The following is a 16,905-nucleotide window of genomic DNA, read 5'->3' as shown; positions in this document are numbered from 1 at the left end:
ACATTTAAACAGTATTCAATGTGTTGCAGATAATACAGTATGCACATTCTGAGTTTTAAATTCCGCAATTCATCTCAAGAACGTAAAAAGATAAATGAAGCAAAACAACTTTATACTGTAAAACAGCACTAATTCATTTGGTTTCATTTATTACCTACACACTACAAAAAGCTATCAAAACAATATATTTGCAATGACACCCATCTCCTAACCGCCCAGAGTGAACCAACTGACAACTTACAGGTTCTCTGAATTTCCAGAAAGAAACCTGCTAAGAAACTCAAGAACTTAAACATCACCTCAGTCCTTGGAGAATTACAAGTTTTTCATTCCCTGCTCAATACCTGTAAAACACCTGCACTCCCCACATAAAGCTAGTCTGAACTTTGGAAGCATGGAAACCTATCATTAGCATAAATGAAAAATATTTCATAAGCACAACAGAAAATGAAACAAATATAATTATTTTCACAGGCAGCATTCATGTAACAGAATTCAGAGAAACAATTCTGTATTTACCCAGTCTGCATACTGCAAGAGTGCAAACAAAAGTACATTCTCTATATTTCTTATTCTTTAGACTGCTTATTTGTCTTTTTTGTACAAAAGTGCACAGTGTTACTCTAAAAAATGACAGAGTGGATAAGTGTTTTACATTGTATCCCTGGGTTATATTTACTATTTAAAAAATTACACTCTTTATGCAGGTAAAAACTATTATGTCTTACCTTAAAAAAAACAAAAAGTGAAAACTAAAAGCTAGAGTGACAACGAGTCCTATTTATGTGCAGACTGTGGTCTGATCAGGCTGATACGTTGCAGCAGTAAAAATCACAACGGAATGCTGTAGGTAAAGGGCTGTTTCGTCATCCGCTAACAGCTGTGATTGCACTGTTAAACTGAAAAGAAGGTCTCAATTACCCTTTGAGTTTTGTGAATGGTTTCTGAAAATCTCAGCATGTTATCTCATAGGTTTAAGTAGCTGTAATTTCTCTGATGTCATGTCATATTAGGCTTTTAAAAGTAGTGTGGTGAAATACTGCGTATCAGTTTAAAATTCTGGAAGTCTGTTTCACAGCAGGTGCGTAAATGCTCAAAATATTTAGCAAGTCAGCTGACTTGCTCATCAAACAACCACCATTTGGATCTCAGAATTATGAAATCATAGATTAATTTAGGTTGGGACTTCTGAAGGTAATCTAGTCCAAGTCCCTTCTCAAAGCATGGCTAAATGAAGCTACATCACTTCGCTCATGGCCTGATCACTGTTCATCTAAACTGGTGGCTAACTTAGATGTTTTATGTTTGATACAGATATTTGAGAACATCCACTCAACATCTGTGCTTGCTTCAGTCAGATTCAGATAGATTACAGGACTTCAAATTTCTATTTATGACATCAGCTACTAATATTTTTTCTTCCTGCCTGCAGAATTTAGTAAGACAACTTTACTAAAAGACAGTTTTGTCAATTGTCATCCAAAACTCAGCGATTTACTCTATTTTACTGAATTGTATACTCAGATACATAAACCTATGAAAGTTACTACATTTTCCTCATTTCCTTCAAGATTGTGAAATGAAACAAAAATGAACACACAGATACATCTGTAAAAATGCTTTTGGTTCAAAATACATGTAATAAATTCTTGGTCTTTAAATGGTTTAATCCCATTTTCTTTCAACTTCCAAAGTATCATTAAAAAGCTGTAATAAACTACAGAGAAACATTTCATAGAATATAATTGTAACATCTGTATTTATGATTTAAAATGTCCTCGGTTTATTTCTTGCTATACTAAATAGCTCTCTCTCATGTATTTATACTAAAGCAGACARCAAAATACTACTACATTTTCAAAAGTACAGTCTGTAAATTATACACCTTAGGACATGAAAAATATTGCACAATTCAATGTTTCAAGAGCAGACTTTCATCTGTTAAGCAAAGCACTAACTTTCAGTAGGTAACAGAATAGATACTGGGCGTATATATATACCTAAAAAGCAGATTATATGATGCAAAGATATGTGTCCAATCATTCATTTACTGTACTTGAACACATGTAAGGTATTGTCCCATTCTGTTCCCACCCCTAACATATATTCCAAAGTAAAGAAAAAGACTAACTATRATAGAGAATAAAAGGGAACTAAGGTCCTGCTCACTATTACATGTATTGAGATGGAGCAAGCCAAAAGCATTCTAGTTAGATATATAAATTGAGATGGAGGGAAGGAAAACAAAACAAAACAGGAAGAAGCTCTAACACGTCTTGCAATTACAATACCTCAAATTAAAGGAATTTACAGAAACATAAATTCCTAGAATAACTGAAATATTCATCTATATGGCAAAMCAGGTTTTACATCTAACTTTTACATGTATTTAAATACGGAAAAGAAGGAACATGACATATGACAAACCTAACTTCAAATATACTAGACAACTAACTCAAGACAGTTTCACAAGTTTGGCTAAAAAATAATCTGCATTTGGCTCATGCCCATCATTATTTTAAAGTTAATTCAGATGAAATAAACAATAAAATTTGAAAACTCATCTTGTTCTTTCTATTGTACTCTATTCTAAATAATGTCCGGTAGACTTCAGAAGACACTTAATACACACAAAGATCTGGAAACTTCATCTCATAGACTGGAACAGACTGGTAATGAGCATGTCCRGCAGTAATGGTCATCGTTCCTGAGGGACTAGGTGGAGGGCTGTATGAGAAGAAATCATTATGTAGAATTCATGATTGTAAAGATTGCTTTCTTTTTTTTATAATTATACTAATTATTACACTAACAACTGGGAAACAAAAATGTACTTTTTTTTTCCAATTATCTCAGTATTTCATCTTATTCCTGAAATTATAATTAAGTTACCATGAATCAGTATTTATTCGTACTCTGATCTCAATCAATTTCATTGACGTTACCAAAATAAAAACTATATTTTTATAACACTAACAAGTATTATTCATAATGCACAGAGGGACCTGATTCTCTGCGATAGTCATGTACTGTTTCTTGTGTTCCATTTTTTTAGTTCCTCAGAGCAATGAGGAAACATCATTTTTCAACACTACTGTTTTGCATAAAAATAATAAAAGAAACCCTTCCAACTCGCTAAAATATAATATCATAAATACTCTTTACCACAGTTAGGGGAGAGTTCTCTTTCATTTCAATTGAGTGATTAAACTTTAAAACCTTACCGAATGGTGAGTTCCAATATCTGTGCAAGTCTATCATGAAGCAAATTTGCCTAGAGAAAAAAAAAAATAAGATTTCATAATTAGTTACTATATATTGAATGAAGCTAAACCGAGCACACCAGGCCAACTCAGTGTACTCCACATTGCCATGTGGCAAATCTAAGCAGCGTTTCCCACTCAGGCTTCCTTCTCCACTGCCGCAAGGATTCTAAACCCTGAAGAAGCACATGAGATTGAAAGAGCCTGCCTTAGAGTGTAAGGATTTATATAGCAATTTTTACTGTTGAAGATAGGAGTTTAACAAACTTCAAAAACATTTAGCTATTCAAGTACATAATGGGGTAAATATTACTTCAGTTAGTCTAGAACGAAATACTAATGAAACACTAAATTAAGTTTCAAAGATGGTAAGGAAAACAACTGTATAAGATCTCCACTCCTTTGCAAATGACATAAAAAAAGGATCAAAATTGCACTTTAAAAATTTAAAATTTCCTAAGATTGATAATAGTAGAGACAATAGTTGAAGATAAAGAGCTGAACAGTGCTCTTAACAGTAACTTTAGCGATGTAGTATCACAAACCACCTTTGGTCAACATACACCCGTTAAAGATTATACTAATATCTTCAGTGTTGTATAGCATTTTTCAGAAACTCACTTTGGTTTCACATTGTGCTGCAATTTCTTCAAATGGTGCTTTTTGGAACTTCTCAATCACAAGACGCCTTTTTTCTTTTTCTTGTTCTTCAAGTCCATTATTATCTTTAAAAAAAATTAAAGATAAATGTAATCTATGTTTATCCAGCACAAGYGTTATAAACCTGTCAGTGTTTTGTCTTCTTTTACATCATATTTTTAATCTTCAAAAGTGCACTACAGAAGCAAAGAACAACTGTATTTGAACTGATGCAACCATACCCAAATAAGCTGTCATGAGACATTAAAATCTAATGCAAAATGTAGATTCATTTTTAAGGAACTGAGTTCCTCATGCTAATTTTGCCCCTTTCTCACTATGTGCTTTAGTTACCAGGGCAGTCAGATTTCCTCTTGCTTCATTATCTGGGCTCAGAAGTCTGTTGTTCTTACTCACAGCACACAACAGAAGAGAATTGAGTACCCTTTCTCCCGGTATCATACATAAACAGGTAGGCAGGATTTTCTATCAGAATTTAGACTAGAATTTGGGAAAAGTAAATTCAATCTCTGTATGCTGAATGAACTTAGAACCAGCTTCTACTACTACTGGAATAAGTATGCCATAAGGTATCGTGGCCATTATGTGGAGTCCTGACCATGCACCTACTTTTTAGTCTCTTCAGGGATCTGGATGAAACTCAGAAGCATGTTTACCTGGACTGCAAAGCAACAGACGGTATCTATTTCTTCCCAAGAAGCACAGCTAAGCAGACACTGCAACGAACACCTTTGGAACTTCCTGTCATCTAATCAATTTAAGTACTACGAGGACTAGGCAGTCTTGGAAAACTCGCAGACAGAGTTAGTGTTTAAAATTTCAATGTTTAAGGTTCAACTTTGACAGGATTTAGGTGGGCTGGATAGTAATATGAAATTAGGAAACTAGTTACTTCCAAGTTGTGTTAGTTGGATCACTGGTTAGAAGAATCTTCTTTTAATCAATCAGATATATCAATATATGAACTTGAAAATTGAATGTTTTAGAAGGCTGCAAGCTATCTTATAATGTATTTTGTGAATGTATTCCTATGCGATCTGCTTTTAATATGTAAAAATATATTTAAGTTGCTTTATAAATAATCACCCCTTAGAATTTGGAAATCTTATTCTTCTCATAGATTGGCCTGTAAGAGCCAATTTATACATCACAGGTATTTCCAAATATTTTTCAGTCATACTAGCTTCAGAAAATGAAAAGGTTTCATTAAAATTAYGGAAATATTTCAGAAACTTGGAAACAACTGCCTAAAGTTTTATATCAATTTACTACCTGATGAGAAACAATGTAATGTTTTAATTACACTATTCTAGTAAAGTTTCTTCTCTAGTAATTCCACAGTAATCTAGAAGTAAACTGCATAAGAACAATTGTAATACGTCTTACCAATTGCTTTCTTCAGAGCTTCAAAAGTGATTTCTTCAGTATTATCAATCTAAAGAAAAAACAAAACTCCTTAATCCTCACATATCAAAAGCTTTGGAAAGTAAAATAAGAAATGTGATAAATACAGAATGCTCCTGAAGGGCTATAGAGCTTTTCTACCTTAAAAGCTTCTAATTGTTTTGTTAGCAGCTCCTATTATAGCAGACAGGTCACTAATTTATTATTTTTAGCCAATTGGCATCTCTTAGAAAGCAACTCTTTTTATATAGTCAAAACTGATAACAGCAGCTTCATTTAAAGATAACCAGCTTTTTTTTTTTTTTGATATATACACACACACACACACACACACACATATATATATATAAAAATACAAGATTGTCTTTAAATACCAACAATATATCAAAATAATTATTCAGGCTCAAGTCCTGTCTTACGCAGCTTCCCTACGACGATTTATTGGGGGAAAACTGCAGAAGTTGAAACCAGGGAAGTTTCCAACTCTCTGCTCAAGATGCTCTGTTACAACCATGCTTTGTAAATGAACTTGAATTTTGGCAGAATCCTCCTTTGAGGACAATCAGGTATTATACAAACAGGAAAAGTTTTGTTTGCAGTTTCTTGATTCCCTGCCACAGAAAGTGATTTGTCAAAGTATCTTGTGATTTTCATACCTTATCCTCCGTGTTGTTCCCAGGCAGAATATCCACCTGAATAGATACTGTGTCAACAATGCTCTTCCTTCTGGAAAGTCTGTCTTCATCTGAAAGCATAACARTATTTTCTCACTTTTATAACAGCTGAAACATGAAGAATCAAATTTCTACATGATTTATAACAACATGATTTTAAGATTTCTACAGGAAAAATGACCAGTTACTGTTCTGACAAATCCTTCCAACTTTCCCTTGAAAGTCCACTATTTAAGAACTTGAGATGAAATCTCAAGCGCACAATACCAACAGAGCACACGATGATACACTGCTGCAAAGTAGTTTACAAAAACCTGAACTTCTTCGCTTGCTTGTTTTGAAATTGAAACTTTAAGGTCGTAGTCTGAAGGTGTTCTGAAACACAAAAAGGGAATCACTTGAAAGTGATTCACTGATGAAAGAAATAAAGATTCCTGCACAGAAACGAAAAACAACTCTTCATTATTCTTGTCATTACAAATACTTTATTGGGTAATTCTAAAATCTACTGGTGGAAAAAGATATTCATTTTTTTCTTACTTCCTTCAAATGTTTTAAGATGTCCAATTGCCCTGAAAAAGTTGTCAGAATAAGACTGATTTCATTAAAAAGAATATATATATATATGTGTGTATATATATGTACATATATATATATATATATATATATATATATATAAAAGATTATGTTCAAATGGGAATATCAATAGATAAATTTGTTTTGTGACCACACACTGAGAAAGAATAGAAAAATAATTATTTCTCATTTAGATCTTAATATATTAACATGAGATTAAAACCAACAAGAAAACATTTAAGGATATGTCATGATGGTCCTCCAATAAAGCSGCATCTTCACTTTCGTGCATCTGATTTAATAACATGAATTGCCCTGTCACATTTTAGATTTTAGGTGAGATCAAGGCATTTAGAATTGCTCAATGTTATTCTGGGTTGATGAATTACACTGCACCTAATGAGAACAATCTACAGACACTTGATACGTTAAAAAAAAAAAATAAAAAAAAAACAACAAAAAAAAAACTTTTGAGCAAAATGTTTTTGTAGTGAAGATATTAAGCTTGAACAAGCTCAATTGCTTCCATTAGATCCAAACACAGTTATCTTAAAGTTTCAGAATAGGCTTATAAATAAAATGCCGTTTTAAGTTCAACAGGCAGCAAAAAACCAAATTTAGTGAAAAAGACCCTGAATTCTAGCTATCTTTATTTTCAGAAGCTCTGAGCTTTTGGAGAGGTATTTTGAAGAACTAATTTAATTTTTAAACTTTGGCAGCTTAAAAACACTTTCCAATATGCAAGACAAAACTACACCTTTGCTGCCACCTTGCTGCTTTCTTTATAATTGACATACAAACTACAGAAGATGCATTTTTAGGGCTACTTTGCCCTGCATTTTTTATAATGAACGGCTCTCAGTTCTTGCCCTTCACTAATTTCAACATACGAAGTGAGCAAAAAATTGCAAAATTCGCACTTTTTGCAATTAGATTAAGTGACAACAAGCTCGTCTCAACACACGAAGTAGCCCAGAAGCACAGTAGCCGGCAGAGTATCCCTAAAACCCACCCAGAGCCATGAGCGCCGGCCACCCAGGGCTGTCCCAGGAGTGCGTCAGCCCCTGGACCGGGGACACYGCCGGTGAGTCACGGCRGYGGCTCCCCGTCACCTCGCAGACCGAGGGGTACTGCTGAGGGGTTCGGGGCGCATCGTGGGATGCTAAGGAACAGCKTTCGGGGACTGCACAAGACTTGTTATGGGATGCTCAGGGCACGGACCAAACACGGAGAGAGGCAGGAACCGAGGTGGCTTGAGGAGAAACAAGCACGAGAAAAGAGAGGGATGAAGGGCTAAGGGGCCCCGTGGGTGTACCCAGGCTGCCGGGCCGGGCCTTGCCTGGCCGTGCCCTGCGCCTCGTCAGCGCCGTCTGTCCTGTCCTCTCACTAAACTCCATTTCCAGCTATTTTCCTGGGCGAGGGACTGTTCTGCGTGCACAGGTGTGCGGGGAGGTCTGAGTGCCTGCAGCCGGAGCGGGATCCCGGGTCATGGGGCTCGTGGGCCTGGGTGCCAGAGCCCGGGCGAGCGAGGGTACGCATGGCAGCGTGCCATTGCCACTGATTAGCAAGCCGGAGCAGCCGGCGAGCAGGGGAAGTGGCCTGGGAGCCAGGTCTGTGCACGCGTCTCGGTGGAGGCACYGGGAGRAGTTGGCTATTGGAGGGACCAGAGGGTTCAGGCCAACTCCTTGAAATACCATAGGAGCCRGGTGTTGACTGAGACGTGGGGGTGTTGGGGTGTGCAAGAGCRACTCTACCAGCTACAGGCTGGACCTGAGGGTGCTGAGCTGCAGCGGCCTTGCCTCCATTGGCCTGCTGGATTTGGCAGCTCCCTAAAATTTTCCAACAGAGAACAGCCAATGAACATCCATGCACTGAGTATAATTCAGGCACTTGCGAGTTACTTGATTACAAAAGACTATTTCTGTCAGGTACATTTCCAGCTAGATTTTATGCCTTACTTTTAGTGAAGATAGCAAACTGATTTGTCCTGAATAAGTAAACTTGCAACAGATAAGTGGAGTATATTGAGTAATGAAATAAAGCTAGAAGTTTGCCACATAAACATACATTTTTAACTCCTAAAATTGTATTATTACACATCATAAGACTCCAAACAATTTAAGTATAATTGATAAGTCATTTTTGGTCTTACTACCTCTATAATGCCTGTCAGCATATTTTATCAGGACTACTACTTTCCAAAGCACAATCCAGCTTCTAGTAACATTTGTTTTCCTTTTCAAAATAACAACTGTAGGCCTGAAAAATAAGCTCCAAAATATGATCTAGTATGTCAATGTATTTATGTTGTTCTAATGATGTTCTAAACATAGACCATATTTTAACCATACAGACATTAACCCATTTGGAATGAATCAAAAACATTAGTTTCTACTTTAAGATTTACATCGGCAGAGCAATGTAACAGGACAAAAAAAAAAGAAAAATCTTACAGGAAGCAAGCTCTCAGAGTAAGCAAAGCACTAAATCCCTATTCATCATCCTTTTTACCATGTTGGTTATGACAACACATTTCCTCACAGACTGTTTCAGGCCTGGAAAACCTGTTGAGAGATTAATTACCTTTATGACCTTTTCTAAAATGACAGTATTACGCTGTCCATTTGAAGGGTTTCTTTTTTTWAAAACCTGCACACAACCAAAACGTTCCACACTTCACTTTTTATTTGCTGTCACTCAACTGAGGCAAAGTCGACTCTTTCATGAAAACAGGTGAATAGAACAACTCTCCCAARATGACCAATTTCCTCATTACTAACTGTTTTATCTTCTTGACTGCTTTTCTCTAGCTTTTTTTTCTTTCTCATTTTTTAATGATATGAAAGTATCTACACCTGAAGATGCTGGGTTATGTCTAAAGTTGGTTCCTCCTGGTTCTAACATGAAATCAGTGCTTCCAGACCTCACTATATATCACGTCTAAAACACTGCATGGATTTATAGCTCAATCTAAGGGCACACCACACAGAACAGCAGACTGTTAGTAAAGCTACAGTGTTTAGCACAGCAAATATTTTTGCTGCAAGTAAATACAGTAACTTCTTTAACAGATAATGATTAACTGTCTCACTTGTTGAGGTGGTCACACACATTAGACAGGTGAAAGTTTTCCTCATCATATAGTAATAAGCAGCCAAAGATTTTTTGTGTGTTTATTTTGAAGAGTGTGACATGAAAAATTTTGAGCCAGATTCTGAACTGTACTGACAGTCACATCTATGCAGATACTGGTTTGTGAACTGTATTTACCTCAAGGATAGGAAATTTTACAGCCTGCCCCAATAATATTCTCTGTAGTGTGTCAGGGCAGCGGAGGAGGAAATAAACAAATTGTGCAGCTAGAGACAAATTTATTTTGTGTTTACACAAATAGAGAATCTATCCTACGCTCAAATTCTGCATTTACAACATCACACTCCTTGGAGAGACCCCACAGGGAAAAAAACTAAAGAGAAAACCTTAAAATATGAAATGTGTGGGCAAATCATCTTTTAACTTAATATAATACAAGTGAAAACTAAATTGAATTAATGAATAACAAGTTGAAATAAACAGAACTGGAAAAAGTGATTAGCATTTTATTTACTCATCTTCACATTTCATTGAAAACCTTCAGTTCTAGAATTTACCATGGATAGAGAGTACGATATTTCACCATCTGTGAACAGGTGACAGTTTCTTGGAACTTCCCATCAAGTTCTTGTAATTTCACTGCAACTTCATTAAAATTCATTACAATTTCATTTTTTGTAATCAGAACTGTCACAAAAATCATAGTTATGGACCTATCACCTGTTCAGAGGATGAAAATAGGAAGCTGCCAGATTTTAGAATTCCAAATTAAGAGTAAATCTGAAGGCAAACCCTGCAGCTGCAGACACGGCTACAAGTATATCAGGAAGGAGATGAAACAACAAAAGCAAAAGGAGAAACTAAGTACAACACAATTTCTGGCCTGCTTGTCTAAAGGCCTTCTAAAAGCACTATGTGTTCAACCAGGCATATCCTATTCACACACACCACAGCTAACAGGAGAGCAGGTCGACCTACAATGCTTTTTACCTTTCGACTTGTGTCTGCATTTATGAGATTTTTTGCTTGATGGAAATAGAGCTAAATTGAAAAAAATGCAAATAAACAAAAAATACATGAAAGAAATATAATTAAGTATACGTTTAAACATCAGCTAATCCCTCCCTAAAAATAATGAAGAGAACAAGGTATGACATGTTGTATATATGAACATCTTCCGAGTATGTAGAACATCCATATGATTACCAAAGCCTAATATGAAAAGTAGAGCTGATCATAATTCTATCTCTGTATGTCATTGTTAAACATTACATTCTTAACGTTTAGGAATAATTCTTTTGAGAAATTTGGATTCAACTACAACTTTCAAAGTAATATRTAAAAAGCTGATTTATCTTCTATTGAAGTTTTTGAGATATTTTGGAACACTATATTCTAGCATTACAATGTAACAGCAGGAATGAAACATTTCATTCAAGTCATAATGAAAAGTTTCAGAAATCCAAAATATTTGCTTGATTTGGACAAATGAAAACTTTGGAAGCTCAATATTGAGCAGAATCAGTGATTAATTTTTCTGAAACCATTTTCAGATGTGTTTATTTACAAAACATTTCCTCTCCCCATGTACTCTAACACTTGGCATTAAATACAAACATTTCTCATCACCCAACTAAGCAGCTGATTGCATATTAGCAGCTAAATTTACTTAACCTCTCTCATGTTAGAATTTATGCATTATAGAGCTTCCTGAGTAAGGACAAGTTTTTATGAGGGTATCCAAGAAAATTCTAGCAAGATCCTTTATCTACAAAGCATTTTCTAGAAGCTTAACTCTTCACACAAAATCTCAACCAGACCATCTTTCTCATTCAATTTTCATTTACTCAAAGACAATAAAAATTTGAAAACCTTCCCTTATTTGGCACCTACTTCTTCCTCCAATAAATATATCCAAAAGATATATGGTGCTAAATGTTTTTCGTATGTCAGACGAAATAATTAACAGAAACATTTCCCTTGTTAGAAGTCATCCCAGCAGCAGAGAATAGACATTACAGCTGTGTTTCAGAATATATTACTAGGTTGCCTGCTAGTACTTGGAGCAAAATCAGATCAGCTGTTCTGCAGAACTCATTCTCTCCTATAGCATCTATCCAAAGAAAATTTATTCGAGAGCAGGCTGCAATGTCCTTGAATTGCACTGCAAGAGCCACAGATCTGATATTCACTGTTCATGTGTATCACATTTGTTTGTATGAACAATCTACAAAGGATAAAAGTCATTTTTTCCTGGAATGAACTTTCATTTTGACTTATGCTTCAGATAGTGATGTTCAAAGTCCACTACAATAACAATCAGTTGTGCACATTTGCAAACTACACAGTAAAACAATTTCTTTAAACAATTTTTCAGTAAGTTGCTCAACTGTCTTTCAAAATAAAGGGACAAAACCCAGTCACACACTAGGTAGTCACTCGCATACTATTTGCACACTCATAATAGGTAGCAAGAACTCTTACAAATCTTCCTCAGGTATACTTTACCTTTAGTGTGTTACCTCACATGTATCTTGCTAGCACAGACAGCCAGTGAAAGTAAACATAACATTCTTAATTAAACGAACACCTGCTCGTTGAGAATTTGGCTAAGGCAAGTAACTCAGCATAAAACTAGATGGTAAGAACTTGTGGATCAGGATGGGACGTGCTCCCTACCCTTTTTATGTGGTCAGTTAAAATTGTACCGACTTCTATAATATTGTCTTATCTGCTAGCTCAAGTTAATATAGAAACATAGTGATAATCACTAGTGTCCTGTTAAGTATTCTTTAGAAAGCAAAGACTTCTTCAGAAAGAGTCTAAGCGGGCTCAAGAGTTTTCTGCCCTGGTTCCTGAATTGCAGAGGGGACAGGGTTGCAAAAGACATATGAAGTTGAAATTGTCTTAACAATAATCCAGTAGATCATTAAAAAAACAAAAACAAAAACCCTACAAAGATAAAAYTTTGTTGCAAAGTACTGAAATGAAATATAATTTGATGTGGTGAGAGACAAGACATTAAGAAATCATTCCTAATAACTGGTGCTTAGCAGTTTTGCCACTAATCATCACTTACCTGTTACCTGGGGTACATACGGAACAGACAATCTTTCCACACTGTATCCGCTGCCACCTAATGATTCCGCAATCTTGTTTGTGAGGAAAAATAAATTTTTTTCATGCTTCTCTAAGGATTTTGGAAGACTGTTAAAATACATATTTAAGGTTATTATCTAACAATAGAGTTTKTTTTTATGAAGTGAAATATTCTTCCAAAGTCTACAAAGTAACAAGAAAAAGGCTCTATGGTGATGTTCTGATGAAAATAAAATTTGCTCAGTTATTTAAGAAAGAATATACACCCTAAAGTGAGACCACTCTGCAATACTTTGAGTTAACGCATCTTGATTATCTGAATGAAATATATTCCTTACCTACTCTGCTATTTATTTAGAGAACAGGCTCTGCGATTTACAAAGAAAACTGCAAAGTAGAAGTAAAATATATTTTGCTTAAATAACCTTTAGAACAAGCATCATGAGACATAGATGCAAGCAGCTTTCACTACAATAGAAAAAGGTTGAAAAACAGTACATTTTTTTGTATCTGTTTTAATGCTTGGTTTTCTTCTCCTATCTCGTACACTATTAAACCTCCATACTGCATTTCACAGACACAACATATTTCAAAGATGTATAAATTTTAATACTAAGATAGGTAATTCAGTGTTAACTGATTAACATACTGAATTGTACTTACTTGCATTTGTCTTTGAAAATTGTTTCTGGTAGAAAATAAGGTGCTTCCAAACTTCTAGTTTCAATGACCTGAGAAAASAAGACAAGTAGCATGAATGCCTCCATACTTATTTCCTCCAACTAATAAGCTGCTTAAAGTTCTGCTGCAGATTAAATCCTTCACTAACATTCACCTCAGCACAAATGAGGCCTTTAATAATGTCTTTTAACCAGAGAAGATGATTGTGGCACTCAGCCTTTAAATTAAGAATCTAGTTCTCATGGTCTTGTGTACATTGGAATTGTTTTACAAAGCCAGTGAGGCTGGAAAGTCTTATACAAGAAGGGGATTGAGTCCAATATATGCAGCAGCACGAACAAAGTAAAGCTACTATGCTGTGAGAGAAGAACATTCTGTGGATAAGTTTAAGAGTCAGCAGGTAATGCTATCAAAGACAGAAGACAAACAGTAGTGTTGGTGGGCATAAATTCAAAAGGCCAATTCTTAACATAAGGGGGTGGGTGAAGATATACATAATATGTTTAAACTCACACTAATTTTTTTGAGGAAAGTACCATTTATAGCTAACTGGAAAGGCAATTGCTCAAAAAACAATATAAAATCCAAATTATGCAATCAAAACAAAGACTTGAAATAAAAGAAATTATAGTATTTTCATCTATTTTACTTGTTATACATAATTTTGTTAGTTATATTATTTTACCATCATGTTCCTCATTAACTCACGAAGTCACAGAACACAAGCAATTACTTAGCAAAAGTAATTTACTTATTTTGCACTAAGACATACTTTACTAAGCAGCTGAAGTTACTTAATTATGTACTACCTTGCTGACATGCTGACAAAAGGCAGGGACAGCAATCATCTGACTTAGAAAGTTTAGATATGCTGCAACCAATGCCATAACACCACAACGATTAAACATTGGCAGATTATCCTCATTGATGATGGCAATGTCCTGAAATGTAAAGGACAATATTAAACACTCCAAAGTTAACAGGCTCCTCTACATATACTGTAGTAGTAATTACGAGTAATAACATTAATTGATACATGATGACTATCTGGTATTATCTGGCATTTAATACTTTCATCATACAATCTTGGTATGGTTGTTTAGCTCCAGAATTAGGTAGATATTGGTCTAGAGTTGGAGAGTCTGAATGCTCCAACCCCTAAGAGAGGAATAAATCTACTCCACTCAAATTTTATTTCATAGGAAGAGTACACAGTAATGACTGATAGACTCTGGCCCTTAAGATCTCTGTATGGCTTACCTTCTGTTCATTAATATTTTTCAGGAAAGTTAAAAACAGTAGTTAAACAAAAAAACATCACTGTTGTGAGTCCTCAGTACTAAACCATAAAGGTCAGTACTTAATGCTTATTATTAACATTTCCACAGTAGTAGGTAGGTGTTTTTTCAGAAATAAGGAAGCAGAGAAAGACAATTTGCTCCAAGATAATCTAGTAAGGCAACATAATGGTCAAGATGACTGTTCAGAATCCCTTTTTAGTCACTTTTCCTTCTACACCAACTTGATGCTTTTGTATTTCCAGTTCCTACCATCTACATTTGCTCTTCTGTAGAAGTAACGTTTTAGGAAAAGTACTTTACAATGTAGATGTCAGACAAACCTCATAAAAGAAACATAGGAAAGTCTTCCAAATAAAAATATCTAAATAAGTGTTTCTTAAGCCTTCCAAAGATCCTGTGCAGCTAGTGATGTTTAATACACATATTTAGGTTCTCAATTATGAATTTAGCACCAGTCATAAAAAAAAAAAAGTAAATTGAAACTATCCCTGAAATCTATCTTCATGCTGCTATTTTTTTTCCCACACATTTCCCAGCTTTGATAGCTAAAGAACATTTCTGAACTTGGACTAGCTCTTTACATTTATGAGAAAACTAACTTGAGACTGTTAAAGCTGAGGATTTGAACAAAGCCATTTATTCATATACTCTGTTCACTCTCCTGTGTAGGAGTTAGGATTAGCGATGCAGTTGATTATCAGCTTTCCTAGATATCTCAATCCATGCCCCACAGACCATTTCATTTTACATACGTATGTAATAAGATTTATTTTCCCCCATAAAATTTGATAGTCTTACAGTTTGAATTAACTTACCAGCGTTCCAGAGACAGAACACAAGAGATGAAGCATTTGAGATGCATCATCTGCACTTCTCTTTTGTCAGCTTAGAGATTTATGTCATTATATGACAAAATCATGACTTATATTTAAACTCATATCATTCCCTCCATTTTCYTGAATAAGTAATTTCAGTACAAGAGTGAACTGAGAATACAGGACRCAGTTTTATTAAATTTCTGTGACACATACCAGCAGTATTTTTCATACCACTTTGACATGGATAAAGCTACTCAGTTTTATAGCTTCTCCAAAAACTGCGTGCAAATATAAAACATATGTTTGAACATGTATTAGCAATGTCAAGAAATAAAGTCTCTCAATACACTCACAGAATTTTAGTATAGGTGAGGTTAAATAAGCCTGTTTCTTATCAGTCAATTATATAAAAGCTTTCTCCCAAGGTGAAGCCATAATGTTGTTCTATATATTTTATAATAAATACTGAATCAAGATCATAGACAGTAAGAATACATTCATTAACAGACTGACAAGGTATCAGTAATTCTCAGGAATGTTTTAACAGATTTTTGCCTCTTCTATATTTAGAGAATACAGCAGGATTCAGTAACAAATCTAATCAGTCAAGGCTTCCCTACTAATAAATATTATGTACTTATTGCACATCCTTAAAATCGTATTAGGTCTGATTTATGTAATTCCCAATTTGAAGACTGATAATGCAAACAAACAAAATATTCACAACTCTATTTGTAAATATAAATTATTAAAGAATCATACCTGCAAAGCAACAGCTAATCGAATAAGGTCAATTACTACTTCTTCATTGGCTAGTTCAATTGTGGTAAGAGCTAGAGTTGTATACAGAAGCTCAAAGTTCTTTTGGACGTTGTCTTCTTCTTTAGAGCCTAAGTAGATGTGTCTGTATAGCTGCTGACCATGCTATAATAAAAATAAATAAATAAGTAGATAAGTCATAGTAACTTAGGTTAGACGGGACATCTAAATGCCATCTAGCCTCAAGTAGGGCTAACTGATGTCAGATCATTTTGGTTAAAGAATCAAAAATACAAATATACATATACATCATTAATTAGAAAGATCACTGATTTACAGCATGACAGGTACTTCAAATAGGAAGCTTTCTTCTAAATACAATACATAGGGGTTTTTTGTTTGTTTGTTTGTTTTTAATATAGAAGTACAGAGACAGGCAAGATGATGCAGGAAATTGCACATTTTTAGAAGTTTTAGAAGATGAACAAGGCTTGCTTACCACTGAACATATGGAGGCACTAGCTCCAGTGAAGGACATAAGTAATCTAAACTTTGGTAGTGTGAAAGACCCTCAAAT

At 34.9% G+C, this 16,905-nt stretch overlaps 1 protein-coding gene across 6 annotated transcripts in view; it reads right to left on the bottom strand.

The window, feature by feature from the left end:
- Nucleotides 1–819: 819 nt before the first annotated feature.
- Nucleotides 820–16,905, bottom strand: part of EFR3A (EFR3 homolog A) — a 72,602-nt gene continuing 56,516 nt past the window's right edge. For 5 of the 6 annotated variants that reach the window (XM_085318300.1, XM_085318449.1, XM_085318604.1 and 2 more), the window contains 9 exons: nt 16,332–16,493; nt 14,260–14,391; nt 13,433–13,500; nt 12,750–12,877; nt 5,984–6,072; nt 5,310–5,358; nt 3,885–3,988; nt 3,225–3,274; nt 822–2,727 (listed from right to left, as the gene is read on the bottom strand). In XM_085318300.1, coding sequence (XP_085174426.1) covers nt 2,622–2,727; nt 3,225–3,274; nt 3,885–3,988; nt 5,310–5,358; nt 5,984–6,072; nt 12,750–12,877; nt 13,433–13,500; nt 14,260–14,391; nt 16,332–16,493 — 888 coding nt within the window. In that variant the 3' untranslated portion in view covers nt 822–2,621. Of the gene's footprint in view, nt 2,728–3,224; nt 3,275–3,884; nt 3,989–5,309; nt 5,359–5,983; nt 6,073–12,749; nt 12,878–13,432; nt 13,501–14,259; nt 14,392–16,331; nt 16,494–16,905 lie in introns of all 6 variants that reach the window. The other variant, XM_085318527.1, reaches the window with a different exon arrangement.

Source organism: Rhea americana, unplaced genomic scaffold (genome assembly GCF_003343005.1).
Source record: "Rhea americana isolate MKP2758 unplaced genomic scaffold, rheAme1 scaffold_0, whole genome shotgun sequence".
NCBI classification, from domain to species: domain Eukaryota; kingdom Metazoa; phylum Chordata; class Aves; order Rheiformes; family Rheidae; genus Rhea; species Rhea americana.
The sequence above is the reverse complement of the archived record's forward strand: the minus strand, read 5'-3'. Positions and strand labels throughout refer to the sequence as shown.